The sequence below is a fragment of the Balaenoptera physalus genome (genome assembly GCF_965194825.1).
Source record: "Balaenoptera physalus genome assembly, chromosome: 17".
NCBI classification, from domain to species: Eukaryota; Metazoa; Chordata; class Mammalia; order Artiodactyla; family Balaenopteridae; genus Balaenoptera; species Balaenoptera physalus.
In genome coordinates, this window is record NC_138895.1 from 67074751 (window position 1) to 67093004 (window position 18254).

Genomic DNA, 18254 nt, shown 5'->3' on the forward strand with positions numbered 1-18254 from the left:
CCATGTGCTAGGGAGGTATTAGGAATGGAACGGTGAATAAGACATGATTTCTGCCCTCAAAAAAAAAGAAATCTCAGCTTCTGAGGATGTGCTTTCGGTAGAAGAACACAGAGTGAACAAACATGTAGTCTCTTCTTTTGATTTGAACACACAGAAGCAATAGCCTCTCGGCCAAATTTAGCTCCTATATAAGAACGACATTTCATCCTCTTCCCTTCCAGATGATACGCACGTGGTGTCTGTAAATCAAGTGAATTCCAAACTGTTCTCAAGAGCATCCTTCCAGAGCCACGATGAAGGAGAGCACTGACAGATCATTGCTTTGTAAACTCCTTCAGATCATTGCTTTGTAAACATGATTGGGAGAGGGGAGTCAATGTATTATTTCCTGCAGGTCTTCCCTGGAATAATGCAGTTTTCTTTTCAGAAAATATGACATGGCTTGCCTCCCTCTATGAATAAAATTGCCCTTGCTTGTTTTTGAGATTTTTTTTTTCTCTCTGGACACAGCCTGGAAAAGAGTCAGGGAGGGCTTCCTGCAGCAATGCTACACTTTTGACTGCTGGGCCATGGTGTCGGCTGTGTGTCACGTGTGGCCTTACACACGAGTGTGTGTTTGCTTCCCCTCCAGTGCTGGAAAAGTTTTAAGGCAGGAAGCAAATGATGTCCTTTGATAAATGTCTTCTTAAATTATTGACTATGTGCTCAGAGGCCCTTTTTTTCTTATGTGAACTTCATCTAGAAAATAATAGTAGATTAAAAAAAATTTTTTTTAATGGTAAGGTCTCCTAAGTTTTCTCACTGATCATATGAGGGAGTTGGGCTGGAGGAGTTCTAAGGTTCTGTTTTTCTTTTACATTTTCTGATTTTTTTACACCCTCTTCCTGGATATGCTATATTTAAACTCCATGTAAAATAATTTCTTTCAACCTATGTCAGTATTAATTTTTGTTGTTTAGCTAGCAGATCCAAATAAGGATGTGTGTGTGTGTGTGTGTGTGTGTGTGTGTGTGTGTAATTTAATCTGTATCAGGGCCTATCACTGAAGCTTTCTGACTTAATAATATTTCTGAACGAATAAACTAAAGTGAATGAATAGAAGTAGTAGAGAAAAAAACCCACTAGCTTTTATATTCGTATAGGATAACTGTTATAACAAAGACCCTAAAATCTCAGTGGTTTCAAGCAATTAAAAAAAATAAATTAAATGAAATAAAATAAAGTCTATTGTTTGGTCACAACCAGTGCTGTCGACAGAATAGGTAGAGGAGTGGGGCCGTGGGGTGGAGCTAGTCTCTGATCCATGCAGTCACTTAGGGACTCAAGGTCCTTCCGTCTTGGGACACTTTGATCTTCAACATGTGGGCCCTAAAGTTGTTAAAGAAGGGCAAAAGAAAGTGGAGGGTTACCCATAGGAAATTTTTATGAACCAGAACTGGAATTGGCCCCTTTCCACGGTCCAGAACTCAGCCCCACGGCTCTAACAGAATTGCTGGAACAGTAATGTTCCAGCATTATGTTCCTCATAATGTGCCCAGGCAGAAAAGGAAAACCATCAAGATTGGTGGGTTGTAGAATCCTCTGCCTTAGCTGGTTTTAAGACCTGCTAGTATTCGAGCTTGAGAGCATGATGAAAGGGGCTTGCTGACCACTGCTTTTCCTACACACCTATCCTACCCCCTCTTCATGCCACCTTTCATTTCGTACCTTTTCTCCCAGCTCACACCATTTCCTTTCATCCGGCCTCATCCTGACTCTCTTTTATTTGATACCTTGACATAAGGAGACATAATGTGAATGTGGATGGGGACCCCTAAGGAGAAGGATTTTCATGAGCCAGATAAGTGGAAAAGACAGCTCACTGGAAAAGTGGCACACATTTCAGAAAAGGAATTGGGAGAGGCAGCAAGGAAGCCAGGAGATGTCGGTTTGAGTTGACTTGAGATGAGAATGGGTTATTCTAGTAGGGGACAAATCCCAAGATGAAAAGTCCATTTCTCCATGTAGTAGAAAGTAATGTCTGAACAAAATTTTATAAACTTATTATGAAATTCAGATTGAATATCCTCTCTCATGTTTTTAACTGCATTGGAAAGACCAGCACCCACAATTAAGAACTACAACTTTTTGAGAGTAAGTCACTCCAGCTGTTCTATTTTTTTTTTAACATTCACATAAAAATAACATGCACATACACACATTCAATAATTGAGGAAGATATTTTTATAAAGAACATCGTTTGCTTTCTGCCTTAAACTCTTCCATCATGGAAGCAAACATGTACACACATTCAGTAAACCTGCTCAGCAGTCAGAACTGTATTATTACAGCAGGAAATCTCCCCAGATTTGCCCCCAGGCAGTTCCTGAAGAGCTGCAGAGTTGCAGATATTGTAATACTCCTAATTTGTAATATAGATTCCTGTGATAGGGATTCCCTGCCCCAAACTCCCTTAGGTCCTGAAAGACACTAATTCGTCTCTTTGGCTGGTCATTAATGACCAGACTTGATCTCCCTTCTCACTTGTTATGCTTAGTTTAATAAAAAACACTTTCTGGAAACAAGTTCCTGTTTATGTTTGTAAGTGGTATCTCTTACACCTAAAATTCTTACATCGGACAATTTCATAGAGCCAACAGACACAAAAGTCTTTGCCAAGAACAATTCCATGAAGGGTATAAAAGCAGTGAATCCTTGGAAGTCCAGAGTAAATGACAGGACTTGCCCCCCAGATATTAAATGGGATTAAGTGTACCTTTTCTGAAAGCCATGTCAGGCAACTGCATAGTTGACACACCATATTTTTCTTCCCCCAGGGCTTTCCTGGAAAGGATGGATCCTCTGGCCCTCCGGGACCACCAGGGCCAATTGTAAGTATTTCCAGGAACTACTGGGATGTAGTACTACTTTAAAGCAGTTCATCTTTTTTGAGAGATTTTCTTCTGCCAAACCTTTCACCTTGGCGGCCATCTTTGCTATAGTGTAACAACTCGTCCCTTGGTACAGAGCTCTTCCTAAAACATCCTTAAAAAATAATGTATCCATGTGGCTTGATTATTCTACCTCTGAGCCACTTTGCCATAAGATCACCTGCATTGATTTAGTTTTTATTAGACACAGATAAGACTTGAATTATTTTTCTTTTTAGATTTTTATTGGAGTATCCTTGATTTACAATGCTGTGTTAGTTTCAGGTGTACAGCAAAGTGAATCAGTTATGCATATAGATATATCCCCTCTTCTTTAGATTATTTTCCCATATAGGCCATTACAGAGTATTGAGTAGCATTCCCTGTGCTCTACAGTAGGTCCTTGTTGATTATCTATTTTCTATATAGTAGTATAGTAGTGTGTAGATGTCACTACTATATATAAAAAAGGCTTGAATTTGAAAGAACTACGTCTAACCGACAGAGTGGAGGCTTTTCCAAAACCGTCTTCCTTACTTTTGTGGTGCATTAGTTGGAAACAGGAGTGAGCAGTGAATCCTGAAGACTTGGTGTTGGGCGGGGAGGTGAGGTTAATGTGCATGTTTGTTGCTCTTTCTTGAGAGCTAGCTGTTTTCGATGACAGTGAGTGAGTCCTCACCTTTACTCCATATTCCTGTCTATTAGGGCATTCCCGGAGCCCCTGGAGCCCCAGGAATCACAGGAAGCATGGGACCCCAAGGCGCCCTCGGGCCACCTGTGAGTATGTGGCTGTAGCCAGTCAGGATGGTTGCCCAGTTATCCCTCTGGTTTATTTATGTGTTTAAATTTACAGCATCTTTTTTGGTCAAAATGTTTTTTTCAGGACTGGATTCTGTGGGAATCCATAAGGAAAACAGAGAATCTCCTGGGATAAAGTTTAAGATCAGACTGTGCATATATCATGGCTAAAGACAAATGGTCCCAACAGGGAGTAATCTGCAGCTAAGCTTCTGCTTATATATATTTCCATTGTTTGTTATTCTGTATTTGGCTAAGTCAACTCAATGCCATCTTTACAGGGATTGGGTACAATACTATCTGGTAATTAGGCCTGTCTCCTGGGTGAGAAATACAAGGCTGGAGAAAGTCAAGGATTAGTGAGAATGGGAAGAGATTTTTCTTTTCTAAATTCTGCGAGAAAGACAGAATTTGCCATTAAAACACACGCTCACACGTTCGCGAATAGTGGTGTAAATGAAAGCCCAGTGAATGGAACTAATTACCTCCCATTTCTGTGCTTCTAATCTCTTAGGTTGGTGCTTAAATGTGATCAGTGGAGGGGGTAGGGGTGGGATGGGGGAGAAACAGATGAGCCTATCTGGGCCTGTTTCCTCGTCTGTAAAATAAGGTTGTTGAATTACAGCCTCCAAAGGCACACTTGGCATCTTCTGCGACTTGCAAATTGTTCCTTCTGGGTATAATTATTAGTCAGCCTTCTGATATTGTCTGTGAGGTACCAAATCTGTATCCATAAACTAAAGCAATTGAGAAGTGTCAATGTATATACATTGCAGATGTGCTAAGGATTCATGGAACAGTGAAATCTGAAGGGTGAGGGTAGGAGAGGTTAATGAAGTAGATTTCTACTCCCTGCTATAACAATTACCACAATCTCAGAGGCTTAAAACAACAAAAATTTATTATCTTACAGTTCTGTAGGTCAGAAGCCTGATGTAGTCTCACTGGGTTTTAAAATCAAGGTGTCAGCTTTTCCTTTCTGGAAGTTCTAGGGGAGAATCTATTTCCTTGCCTTCTCTAGCTTCTAAAGACTTCCCACCATCCTTGGCTTGTGGCCCACTTTGAAGTCAGCAGTGTCGCATTTCTCTGACCATTTTTCCATAATCATATCTCCCCCGAACATAGCCCAGAAAGTTTCTTTGCTTTGAATGATGTATGTGATTACATTTGGGCCACCCAGATAATCCTAGATAATCTCCCTACATTACTTCAAGATCCTAACTAAATCACACTTCAAAGTCCTTTTGCCACATAAAGTAATATATTCACAGGTTCTGGGGATTAGGACATGAACACTTCAGGGGCCTTTTTCTGCCTACCACACTGAACAAGGCATAATAGAAACATTGGTTCTCATTCAGAAAGAAACTCTCTCCCTCTAGCTACTCAGATAGTCACTCTTTATTCTTGAAACTCATTTCAATAAAATGATTTTGCCCTCAGGGTCCTATTCTAGGCTGTGATTCACATGACACATATGCAGGTACACAAACACACATAAGACATGAACATAAAAAATGCCTCCAGATTTTAGCAAACGCATCCTCATTTGCGCACCCAAATAAAGCTCTCCTTAATTGTCATTTTACAAAGCCATATACTTATGGAAGATAGCTACATTGTCATGGTGCAAAACCCTTTTAGATCTCCTCTTTTCATATCAAATTGCTAATGGGTCACAGAAGAAAATTTGATTGCTTTATCCTCACACATCTTTTTCTATTATCTCTGCTACCAGGCTTCAGTCCACTTCCCAAAATGTGCTCCAGGGAACAAGAGTTCCAGAATATGTCAGCAGGGCTCAGAGAGCAAGGGGTTCTGGGAAAGAAGTCTCAGAGACAGTGTATACTAAAACTGTTTCTCAGAAATTCATGACAAATTTTAGGATAGCAAAGACTTTGAGGCACCTTAAGGTGAAACAAAAAACCAAAACACTGGTTTAACTTGGTTAGACAATAAACAAATGTATTTGTGCAGTTTCCCTTAACCCAAGCTGGGTTGATCCTAACCGCAGAGGGATAGAATGCAATAGGAAAGAACAGGCTCTGGGAGTACTTGGGAGAGAACAGCGGGCTGTGGGAGGAGTAGAGAGTGAGACATGAATTACATTAGGTAAGTAGGACCCCACCCTGCTTATCCATCTGGCCTTTTGTAGCTCTAGAATAGACTTTAAATATGGGGCATAGAAAAATAGCAATACATTTTTTTCCTGGAAATAAAACACTTGTTAATAATATTATCTTCTATTATAAATCAACAGAAAAGGACCAATGATGGTGGCATTTATATCAGAGACAGCACTGAGTATTCTCTCAAAAGCCAGTTGTTCTCTGAACCGTCCAGCCCAGACTTTTCCCTGTGCTTTGGGCTGGGAGGAGCCATATGCCTGCTGGCTGCCAGACTGGCGTGTCTAGTAAAGTAGGCTCAGTGTCATGGTGTAAAGGCCTTGATTGATTTCCCATGGATGTCTGTCTAGGAAGGCGTAAGGGAAAGAGACCAAGAAAGACGCACCGCCCCACTGAAAATAGCAGTGTGTTTCCTATAGTCGGTGCCAGGAAAATGCTTGCTTTCATGAACCCTGCTTTTAGCTGCTGACTTCCCAGGACAGAATGGGCATTAATGCTGTTGCGGTCATAATTCCTACCTGAGGCTTAAGCATAAGCTAAAATATGGTGTCTCCCCTTGCAGGAGAACAGATAGTGATGAAGCACATGGAAGAAGGGACCACGCATTTAGCTTGAAATCAATATAGGTAGAAAGGTCTAGTGCTCCATCATTTAAAGAGTGCTGCATTAGAAGTCAGGAAACCTAGGTTCTAGACGTGGCCCTCACATGACCTTAACTAGCTGTGTGAGCCATATCACTTAAGCAATTTATCTAGCTTCTCAGAATGTCAATTTCCCAATTAATTCATTTAAAAATATTTACCGAGTAGCTACAATATGTACAAGAGACATGAGGGACAAGGGTCCATGAGGGGTATAAAAGATGACCAAGATATTTTTCCACATTCATGGAAGAGCTAGAGAGAATGATGATTTTTGTTTTATATGAGAAAGTATAATACAAGTCAGAGAGTGAGAAGTGCCTTAAAGGAAAGACAAGGAACGTTCCATTGAGGGAGACAGACAGTCAGAGACAGACATACAGAGGGAGATAACCCCATGCCCTCAGTTGAGCGTGTGAGGGGAACAGCTCCTGAAAGAGCGTGTGTTTTAATAGGATCTTTCACAGACGGGTGTGATTTCCACCTACAAAAACATGAAGACGGCATCCTTTAGATGGGGATTGTAATAAAACATAAAGCAAACACAGGGCAACCCTGTCTGTTGTACCTTTTAATATTTTTCACCTCTCTTTCTTGCTTCATCACCACTGCCACAGTTTAATTTCAAACCCTCTTCATTTCTCACCAAGACTGTCATGAGAAGCTCTAATTGCTTCTCGTGGAATGAAGAGGGTTTGAAATTAAACTGAATTAAGCAGAAGCCCCTTGCCTCTGCTCTAGCTCTGGTCTGTTCATCCTCCAGTTGCCAAAAGATCTTTCTAGTACAGATCTTTCTGTTGTGTCATTTCCTGGCTTGAATCTCCTCACTGGATCCCTGTCACCAGGGGATAGGGCCCAAATATTCAGCCACATATACGTAGCCCTGGACGATGGGCCCTTACTTTACGCTCCGACTTGATCTGGCATCATCCTTTCTCTTGGAGGGATGACAACATCCCTTGGAGTTGTCACCCCAAATTATTTAAAGCTCCCCTAATATATGCCATCCTGTTTCACACTTCTTTTTTTTTTTTTTTTTTTTTTTTTTGCCTTTTGGGGATGCTCTTCCATTTGTCTGGGTTGGTTTCTCCTCCTTTCTCCACGTGGTGAGCTCCTGGCTATTCTCTCTCTTAAACTGTGCACTTCCTGTGTGAGGCCACCCGCATGTCCTCAGGCTGACAGACTTCATTTCAGCTATCGATGTCCATCTCTCCACGAAAGGAGAGTTCCTTGAGGGCAGAAATTTGATCATACTCATGTTCTTATTCCTAGACCCCAGCTCAGTATCATAGAGGGTACTTAATAAGTGTTTGTTAAAAGAAAGAATGAAGGTATGATTGCCTTTCAGTTAGGCTGATGTTCAGGTGAGTATGAGAAGATTATTCTTATAGATTGGGGGTCAGACGTGGGAGACATTTAGAGCTGAATGAGGGATGTTTTGATTTTGGTTAGCAGACATCTAATATTTGGAGCTTGGACCATGAGATCATTCTTCTTGCCTTCAGCACTAAAATTCTGTGAATCTATGAATGTAGCTACTGTATTTTCTTTTCTTTACATTTCAAGCGTTCCTGAAATTAAAGGAAAATGTGCCACTTTTTCTTGCCTACATGTACAGGGAATGTGTGTTTTCCCTCAAAGCATACTTTGGTGGAGTTATGAACCTTAACTCACTCAGGAATTTTTAGTTTGTTTTTGTTTTACTTTGCAAAAATCAAAGAAAAAGTGTCAGAGAAGTTGGAATAAAAAATAATTTCTTGCCATTCAGATATATTCACTAAATGGATCTTTCTTGGAGACCGCCTAGCTACGTCCTGCAGCTACTTAGTAACAAGCATTGTGAGGCTGAGTTTGAGGAATTTCAGGCCCAATTAAATACATCCATCCCTATATACCAGAAGGTGCCCACAGCTGATACTGTCCATTTACCTTATCACTCAGGTTTGCATTGTAGTTTCTTTTTCTTTTTTCTTCTTCTTTTGTTTTTTTGGCTGCGCAGCGTGGCGTGCAGGATCATAGTTCCCCAACCAGGGATCGAACCTGCATGCCCTGCCGTGGAAGCGTGGAGTCTTAACGACTGGACCACCGGGGAAATCCCTGTAGTTTCTTTTTTTTTTTTTTTTTTTTTAACATCTTTATTGAAGTATAATTGCCTTACAATGGTGTGTTAGCTTCTGCTTTATAACAAAGTGAATCAGTTATACATATACAATATGTTCCCATTTCTCTTCCCTCTTGCATCTCCCTCCCTCCCACCCTCCCCATCCCATCCCTCTAGGTGGTCACAAAGCACCGAGCTGATCTCCCTGTGCTATGCGGCTGCTTCCCACTAGTTATCTATTTTACATTTGGTAGTGTATATATGTCCATGACACTCTCTTACCCTGTCACATCTCACCCCACCCCCTCCCCATATCCTCAAGTCCATTCTCTAGGAGGTCTGTGTCTTTATTCCCATCTTGCCACTAGGTTCTTCATGGCCTTTTTTTTTTTTTTTCCCCTTAGATTCCGTATATATGTGTTAGCATACTGTATTTGTTTTTCTCTTTCTGACTTACTTCACTCTGTATGACAGACTCTAACTCCATCCACCTCATTACAAATACCTCCATTTCATTTCTTTTTATGGCTGAGTAATATTCCATTGTATATATGTGCCACATCTTCTTTATCCATTCATCTGTCGATGGACATTTAGATTGCTTCCATGTCCTGGCTATTGTAAATAGAGCTGCTCCCTGTAGTTTCTTTTTCTAAGTTTCAAACATTTCAGACAAGACAACTTAATAAATGATACCTAGCAATGGAAATATCAAAGAATACATTGGTTCAGAAACAAAAATACTCAAGATAAAATAGATTATAAGAAATGACTCAAGTAAAATGATAAGTCACTTGAAAAAAACAAAAAACAAACAAAACAAAACAAAAATCTAATTCTGAATGACTACAGTGAGGTTTGGGAGATATATGTTTGCTTTTTAAATTATTATTTAATTAGGAAAAATATTATCTTCACTGAAATAAAAGATTCTGGCTAGCAAATTTGTTGAGCAGTATTCTCTTTCATGGCAGCAGTAGTGTGTACTGGGGAGAGTGCAGATTCTGGAGCTTAGCTGATTGGGTTCAGGTCCCAGCTTTTCCATTTTCTTATTGTGTGACCTTGGGCAAGTTATTTGTCTTCTCAGTACATCACTTCCCTTATATGTAAAATGGAAGTAATATCTCATAGGGTTGTTATAAAGAATAAATAAGTTTATCTCATAGGAATCTTACAAGGATTAAATGACTTCATTTTATAGGGCTTTTATAAGAGTTAAATGAGTTAATACACCGAGGACAGTGCTTGGAACATGGTAAAATCAGCTTGAGTTTTAAACTACTAGTATTTACAAACAGTTTCTTAATATATTAAAAATGTGAAATAGTTACTTATTTTTGTTTGCTGATTTTTGTTTTTGCTTTGCATTGAATGCTTGCAAAGGAGGTAGGCAGCAGTCCTAGATTTATAATAAATATTTAAATATTGGACTTAGTTGAATGTTCGAGTGACTCTTTTATGCAAAAAATGGGCTAGGTGGTTTTAGAAACATGAAGTAATATAAGTTATGGTCCCCAGTATTAGAGGTCTTACCATCCACACAGAGAGAAGAGAAATCCATGCAATGACTTGTCACTATACTACAATAAAAATTTAGTGTCAAATAGGTGATACTTGAACTAAGTATTGCATTAGAATATTCCTATTGTTGATAACTAATTTATAAGGTATATGCTTAATACCTTTCTCACATTTCAAATGTTTTTATACACTGACTAGACCAGGTCTGTGAGAATGAGAAGTTGTAATTTTGATGAGCAGGAGGTGGGGAAGATGGGGCTAAATAACGAGACTTTGAATTCGAGGACTTTGACTTTGTCACATGGATGTCTAAGAATCACTGAGTGATTTTTGAATAGAGGAAGAGCTGCCATCAATCAACAGTCCTTGAGCTTTCTAAGTTGTATGCTGGTAGTATCTGAGGAGGATGAGACTAGTGGTTGTGTAGAGGATGAATTGGAAGGGAGGGTTTTTAGTTTGAGAAGCCAGCTAGAAGAAAGTTGCAAATGCCCTGGTGTGAGACGGTTAGGGTAGCACCTGGGTGGTGGAGTAGAAGGGATGGATATAAGAGGAATTGCAATACAAAAAGTGTGCATGTACGTGTGTGTATGTGTGTGTAATAGACATGCAAGAGGCAAGGGAAGGGACATTCACAGAAAGATAGAAAAGATGAAAAGACAGAGGACTATGTACCAGATGAAGAAACACGATAAAACCCCAGAAAAACAACTAAATGAAGTGGAGATAGGCAACCTTCCAGAAAAAGAATTCAGAATAATGATAGTGAAGATGATCCAGGACCTCGGAATAAGAATGGAGGCAAAGGTCGAGAAGATGCAAGAAATGTTTAACAAAGACCTAGAAGAATTAAAGAACAAACAAACAGAGATGAACAATACAATAACTGAAATGAAAACTACACTAGAAAGAATCAATAGCAGAATAACTGAGGCAGAAGAATGGATAAGTGACCTGGAAGACAGAATGGTGGAATTCACTGCTGCAGAACAGAATAAAGAAAAAAGAATGAAAAGAAATGAAGACAGCCTAAGAGACCACTGGGACAACATTAAACGCACCAACATTCGTATTACAGGGGTCCCAGAAGGAGAAGAGAGAGAGAGAAAGGACCCGAGAAAATATTTGAAGAGATTATAGTTGAAAACTTCCCTAACATGGGAAAGGAAATAGCCACCCAAGTCCAGGAAGTGCAGAGAGTCCCTGGCAGGATAAACCTACAGAGAAACATGCCGAGACACAGAGTAATCAAATTGGCAAAAATTAAAGACAAAAAAAATTATTGAAAGCAGAAAGGGGAAAACGACAAATAACATACAAGGGAACCCCCATAAGGTTAACAGCCAATTTCTCAGCAGAAACTCTACAAGCCAGAAGAGAGTGGCATGACATATTTAAAGTGATGAAAGGGGAAAACCTACAACCAAGATTACTCTACCCGGCAAGGATCTCATTCAGATTCGATGGAGGAATCAAAAGCTTTACAGACAAGCAAAAGCTAAGAGAATTCAGCACCACCAAACCAGCGCTACAACAAATGCTAAAGGAACTTCTCTAGGTGGAAAACAAAAGAGAAGAAAAGGACCTACAAAAACAAACCCATAACAATTAAGAAAATGGTAATAGGAACATACATATCAATAATTACCTTAAACGTGAATGGATTAAATGCTCCAACCAAAAGACACAGACTGGAGTAGCAATTCTCCTATAAGACAAAATAGACTTTAAAATAAAGACTGTTACAAGAGACAAAGAAGGACACTACAAAATGATCAAGGGATCAATCAAAGAAGAAGATATAACAATTGTAAATATTTATGTACGACATAGGAGCACCTCAGTACATAAGGCAAATACTAACAGTCATAAAGGGGGAAATCGACAGTAACACAATCATAGTAGGGGACCTTAACACCCCACTTTCACCAATGGACAGATCATCCAAAATGAAAATAAATAAGGAAACACAAGCTTTAAATGATACATTAAACAAGATGGACTTAATTGCTAATTATAGGACATTCCATCCAAAAACAACAAAATACACATTCTTCTCAAGTTCTCATGGAACATACTCCAAGATAGATCATATCTTGGGTCACAAATCAAGCCTTGGTAAATTTAAGAAAATTGAAATCGTATCAAGTATCTTTTCCGACCACAACACTATGAGACTAGATATCAATTACAGGAAAAAGTCTGTAAGAAATACAAACACATGGAGGGTAAACAACACACTACTTAATAACCAAGAGATCACTGAAGAAATCAAAGAAGAAATCAAAAAATACCTAGAAACAAATCACAATGAAAACACAATGACCCAAAACCTATGAGATGCAGCAAAAGCAGTTCTAAGAGGGAAGTTTATAGCTATAGAAGCCTACCTCAAGAAACAAGAAACATCTCAAAAAAACAACCTAACCTTACACCTAAAGCAATTAGAGAAAGAAGAACAAAAAAACCCCTAAAGTTAGCAGGAGGAAAGAAATCATAAAGATCAGATCAGAAATAAATGAAAAACAAATGAAGGAAACGATAGCAAAGATCAATAAAACTAAAAGCTGGTTCTTTGAGAAGATAACAAAATTGATAAAACATTAGCCAGACTCATCAAGAAAAAAAGGGAGAAGACTCAAATCAATAGAATTAGAAATGAAAAAAGGAGAAGTAACAACCAACACTGCCAAAATACAAAGGATCATGAGAGATTACTACAGGCAACTATATGAATAAAATGAACAACCTGGAAGAAATGGACAAATTCTTAGAAAAGCACAACCTTCCGAGACTGAACAAGGAAGAAATAGGAAATATGAACAGACCAATCACAAGCACTGAAATTGAAACTGTGATTAAAATTCTTCCAACAAACAAAAGCCAAGGACCAGATGGCTTCACAGGTGAATTCTATCAAACATTTAGAGAAGAGCTAACACCTATCCTTCTCAAACTCTTCCAAAATATAGCAGAGGGAGGAACACTCCCAAACTCATTCTACGAGGCCACCATCACTCTGATACCAAAACCAGACAAAGTTGTCACAAGGAAAGAAAACTACAGGCCAATATCACTGATGAACATACATGCAAAAATCGTCAACAAAATACTAGCAAACAGAATCCAACAGCACGTTAAAAGGATCATACACTATGATCAAGTGGGGTTTTTCCCAGGAATGCAAGGATTCTTCAATATATGCAAATCAATCAAAGTGATACAGCATATCAACAAATTGACGGAGAAAAACATATGATCATCTCAGTAGATGCAGAGAAAGCTTTCGACAAAATTCAACACCCATTTATGATAAAAACCCTGCAGAAAGTAGGCATAGAGGGAACTTTCCTCAACAAAATAAAGGCCATATATGACAAACCTGCAGCCAACATCGTTCTCAATGGTGAAAAACTGAAACCATTTCCACTAAGATCAGGAACAAGACATGGTTGCCCACTCTCACCACTATTATTCAACATAGTTTGGGAAGTTTTAGCCACAGCAATCAGAGAAGAAAAAGAAATAAAAGGAATCCAAATCAGAAAAGAAGAAGTAAAGCTGTCACTGTTTGCAGATGACATGATACTATACATAGAGAATCCTAAAGATGCCACCAGAAAACTACTAGAGCTAATCAATGAATCTGGTAAAGTAGCAGGATACAAAATTAATGCACAGTAATCTCTTGCATTACTATACACTAATGATGAAAAATCTGAAAGGGAAATTAGGAAAACACTCCCATTTACCAGTGCAACAAAAAGAATAAAATAACTAGGAATAAACCTACCTAGGGAGACAAAAGACCTGTATGCAGAAAACTATAAGACACTGATGAAAGAAATAAAAGATGACACAAACAGATGGAGAGATATACCATGTTCTTGGATTGGAAGAATCAATATTGTGAAAATGACTATACTACCCAAAGCAATCTACAGATTCAATGCAATCCCTATCAAATTACCAATGGCATTTTTTACAGAACTAGAACAAAAACGCTTAAAATTTGTATGAAGACACAAAAGACCCCAAATAGCCAAAGCAGTCTTGAGGGGAAAAAACGGAGCTGGAGGAATCAGACTCCCTGACTTCAGACTATACTACAAAGCTACAGTAATCAAGACAATATGGTACTGGCACAAAAACAGAAATATAGATCAATGGCACAAGATAGAAAGCCCAGGGATAAACCCACACACCTATGGTCAACTAATCTATGACAAAGGAGGCAAGGATATACAATGGAATAAAGACAGTCTCTTCAATAAGTGGTGCTGGGAAAACTGGATAGTTACATGTAAAAGAGTGAAATTAGAACACTCCCTAATACCATACCCAAAGTAAACTCAAAATGGGATAGAGACCTAAATGTAAAACCAGACACTATAAAACTCTTCGAGGAAAACATAAGAAGAACACTCTTTGACATAAATCACAGCAAGATCTTTTTCATCCACCTCCTAGAGTAATGGAAATAAAAACAAAAATAAATGGGACCTAAGGAAACTTAAAAGCTTTTGCAAAGCAAAGGAAACTACAAACAAGACGAAAAGACAACCCTCAGAATGGGAGAAAATATTTGCAGACGAATCAACGGACAAAGGATTAACCTCCAAAATATATAAACAGGTCATGCAGCTCAATATTAAAAAAACAAACAATCCATTCCAAAAATGGGCAGAAGACCTAAATAGACATTTCTCCAAAGAGGACATACAGATGGCCAAGAAGCACATGAAAAGCTGCTCAACATCACTAATTATTAGAGAAATGCAAATCAAAACTACAATGAGGTATCACCTCACACCAGTTAGAATGGGCATCAGAACATCTACAAACAACAAATGCTGGAGAGGGTGTGGAGAAAAGGGAACCCTCTTGCACTGTTGGTGGGAATGTAAATTGATACAGCCACTATGGAGAGGAGCATGGAGGTTCCTTAAAAAACTAAAAATAAAACTACCATACGACCCAGCAATCCCACTACTGGGCATATACCCAGAGAAAATCATAATTCAAAAAGACACATGCACCCCAATGTTCATTGCAGCACTGTTTACAATAACCAGGACATGGAAGCAACCTAAATGCCCATTGACAGACGAATGGATAAAGAAGATGTGGTACATATATACAATGGAATATTACTCAGCCATAAAAGGAACGAAATTGAGTCATTTGTAGAGACGTGGATGGATCTAGAGACTGTCATACAGAGTGAAGTCAGAAAGAGAAAAACAAATATCGTATATTAACGCATATATGTGAAACCTAGAAAAATGGTACAGATGAACCAGTTTGCAGGGCAGAAATTGAGACACAGATGTAGAGAACAAACGTATGGACACCAAGGGGCGAAAGTGGCAGGGGCAGTGGTGATGTGATGAATTGGGAGACTGGGATTGACATATATACACTAATATGTATAAAATGGATAAGTAATAAGAACCTGCTGCATAAAAAATAAATAAAATAAAATTCAAAAAAAAATGAGGCAAGGGAAGGAAGGATAAAAGATATAACCAGTGGTGGGCTTGGGCTGGCTTGTACATGCTTGGGAGAGTAGATTTTGTGCTTCTCTTCCCTTTGAAACTCCATCTTCAGTGACAGCACATTTGTCACTTGAAATCAGCCATAGTACAAGTACACCTCTGAAAACAGCAAACAGTACAGGTGAGGGCATTTCCTTTTTCCAGAAAGCCAGTTTACCTGCACACCGTGGGGTGAACCCAGAATTTTGAATTTGGATGACTAACTGAATAGAGATTTTGGAGACGATATGAATTTGATTTGGGACGTGTTGAGATTATAGTAACAACTGGGAACAGTCTGACAATGTGGCAAATTCCATCTGTAAATGGCACTCACTATCCTTTTGATAGAGACTATAAAATGATGTTCAATAAATCTATTACGATGCCTTGGAGTTGAAACAAAAAGATGAAATTCTTCTGAAGACACGTTTTGCATTATACATGTAATTTCATTGCAGAAACACTAAAAACGCCATTGCTGTATCAGTAAAAGTTTTTACAGATATGATAAAGTTTCCTATGGATCAAAGAGTAGCTAAGCCACAAAACAAAATAATGATTCAGCTGAGAATTCGTGTTAATACAAGCTCGTATTATCAGGGAGACTCAGGGAGAAAGAATTGTTTGCTGTTATTCTGGATGGAAAGCAGGGTGAGTATGTGGGATTTCACTGATTTCGTCTTTTACTTGAACTCTTAAGTTGGAAGATGTTTTCCTTTCTGTGAGAGATATTCTTTCAAAAATTAAAACAGTTTATCTTTTCAGCAGAGATTTGTGAAATCAATTATGCAGCATCAGTAAAGTACAATTCAGAGGGTGGTGTTTTGTGCGAAAAGATGTGAATGACATATTCAGTGACACTATGTTACAAAGCAGTATTGCTGCGTGATCCCAATTTTGTATTCAAACATATTGTGTCTGTGCATTCAAAGGCTGGAGGAGTAAAATGTTTAAAAGAGCTATCTCTGCTTGATGAGATTACCAGTTGCTGTTTGTTTAACCCTGTTGCTGTGTATCTATTTTTTGCTGTATGTAGAATTATGAGAGCTAATAAAAAATGTTGATATAATAAGAAAAGATACACTGTCATGCTTGGCTGAGTGCAGTGTCACAAGTAACTTGATAATTTAAAATTTTACAGGGTGTCCCTGGAGTAAAGGGAGAAAGAGGAGAACGAGTAAGTATCCTCTGGACTGTTGACCAGCCGCAGCTGACTGTACACCTTTTGTTGCATAAGCCTGATAAAGGATAACCATTTACTATCATGATTACTCATTGCTCTAATACCACTCCTCCTCTTCCCCCTCTCCTCAACTCGCTTGACTGTGAGCACATTTTCAAGTGGAAAGCACCCTGTGGGCTAGAAGTCCGGAGTGCTGGCTTCTAGTTGCAGATCTGCTACTATCCAGCTAGATGACCTTGGGCCATTTCTTTAAGGCTAAAATGGAGAGAATCAAACTCATCTAACCCACAAAGTGGATTTAATGAAGACATCATATAATGGATGTGAAAAGGCTTCAGAAAAGTAAAAGCTCTATTCAAAATGCCAAGCGGTAGATTGAGGCTTGTGTATTTCCAATATGGGAATCAAGGAAGACAAAGGCAGCATGGAATCAAAGAACTGGCTGTGAAACTTAAATCAGTTTATTTTAGGGGTCTTCTATCTCCTTTGAGAAATTGTGCCACTGCTCATATAATTGTGCTGTCGGCTCTAGTAGAAACAGCAGTGACCTTGGACTCATCCAGTTACCTCTGTGAAAATTTGGGCAGTATATTTAACTCTGTTCATCTGTAAGATGGATTTAACATCTTTCCTCTGAGTTGCTATTAGTATTAAGTAAGCCAGTGGTTGAGAAATTGCTGTATTTTACAAGCTCTAAAGAGCGATAAATAAGGCATTAAATATGTATGGGTTTATTACAAAACTATTAAATTTTTTAGTATCTGGGGCCAGAAACACTTGAACTTTTTAATTTAATAAAGGCTCTCAGGAACCTTGTACCATGAGTGTCCGATTGCTTATACCTCCTCCGTGTGCACCATGGTGGTCAATCCTACCTGTTGCTAGAAGCCAAAGAGCCCAGGTTGGGAACAATGGGTCAAGTCCCATTTCCATCCTGGAAGTCCTGCCATTGACTGGGTTTGAGGCTGAGAGTCAGCAATCTGCTTTTTTCTCATCCAGGGTGACCTACAGTCTCAAGCCATGGTGAGAGCAGTGGCACATCAGGTGTGCGAACAGCTGATCCAAAGTAAGTGCGTTATAGTCACAGATGTTTTCTATTACTCGTCCAAATGGGAATTTGCCTTTCGCACAAGCGTAAAGACTAAGCTTTGTCTTGTTGCAGAAACATACAGATGACCATCACTAACCCATCTAAGTGATCATTACATATTACCCTAGAGTTCTGCATCGATGGTGCAGAGGCCAAATTCCTCTCTGTTGTTTGTCCAAAAACTCTCTGTTTGCCCATATAGGTTTAACTTGACTACCCATATCAAATCTTTTATTTCTTCTTCATCTCTCCAAATGGATAGATTTTTTTTCTCAAGTCCTCAGCACTTGAAAACTGCCAAACTAAGGCATCAGAAGCTACCTTCAAGCCACTAGATTTAAATCCATA

At 38.9% G+C, this 18254-nt stretch overlaps 1 protein-coding gene across 5 annotated transcripts in view; it reads left to right on the top strand.

The window, feature by feature from the left end:
- COL14A1 (collagen type XIV alpha 1 chain) overlaps positions 1-18254 on the top strand; it is a 242430-nt gene that overhangs the window by 196030 nt on the left and 28146 nt on the right. For all 5 annotated transcript variants that reach the window (XM_082433124.1, XM_082433121.1, XM_082433122.1 and 2 more), the window contains exons 41-44: positions 2817-2870; positions 3615-3686; positions 16775-16810; positions 17816-17882. In XM_082433124.1, coding sequence (XP_082289250.1) covers positions 2817-2870; positions 3615-3686; positions 16775-16810; positions 17816-17882 — 229 coding nt within the window. The remainder of the gene's footprint in view (positions 1-2816; positions 2871-3614; positions 3687-16774; positions 16811-17815; positions 17883-18254) is intronic.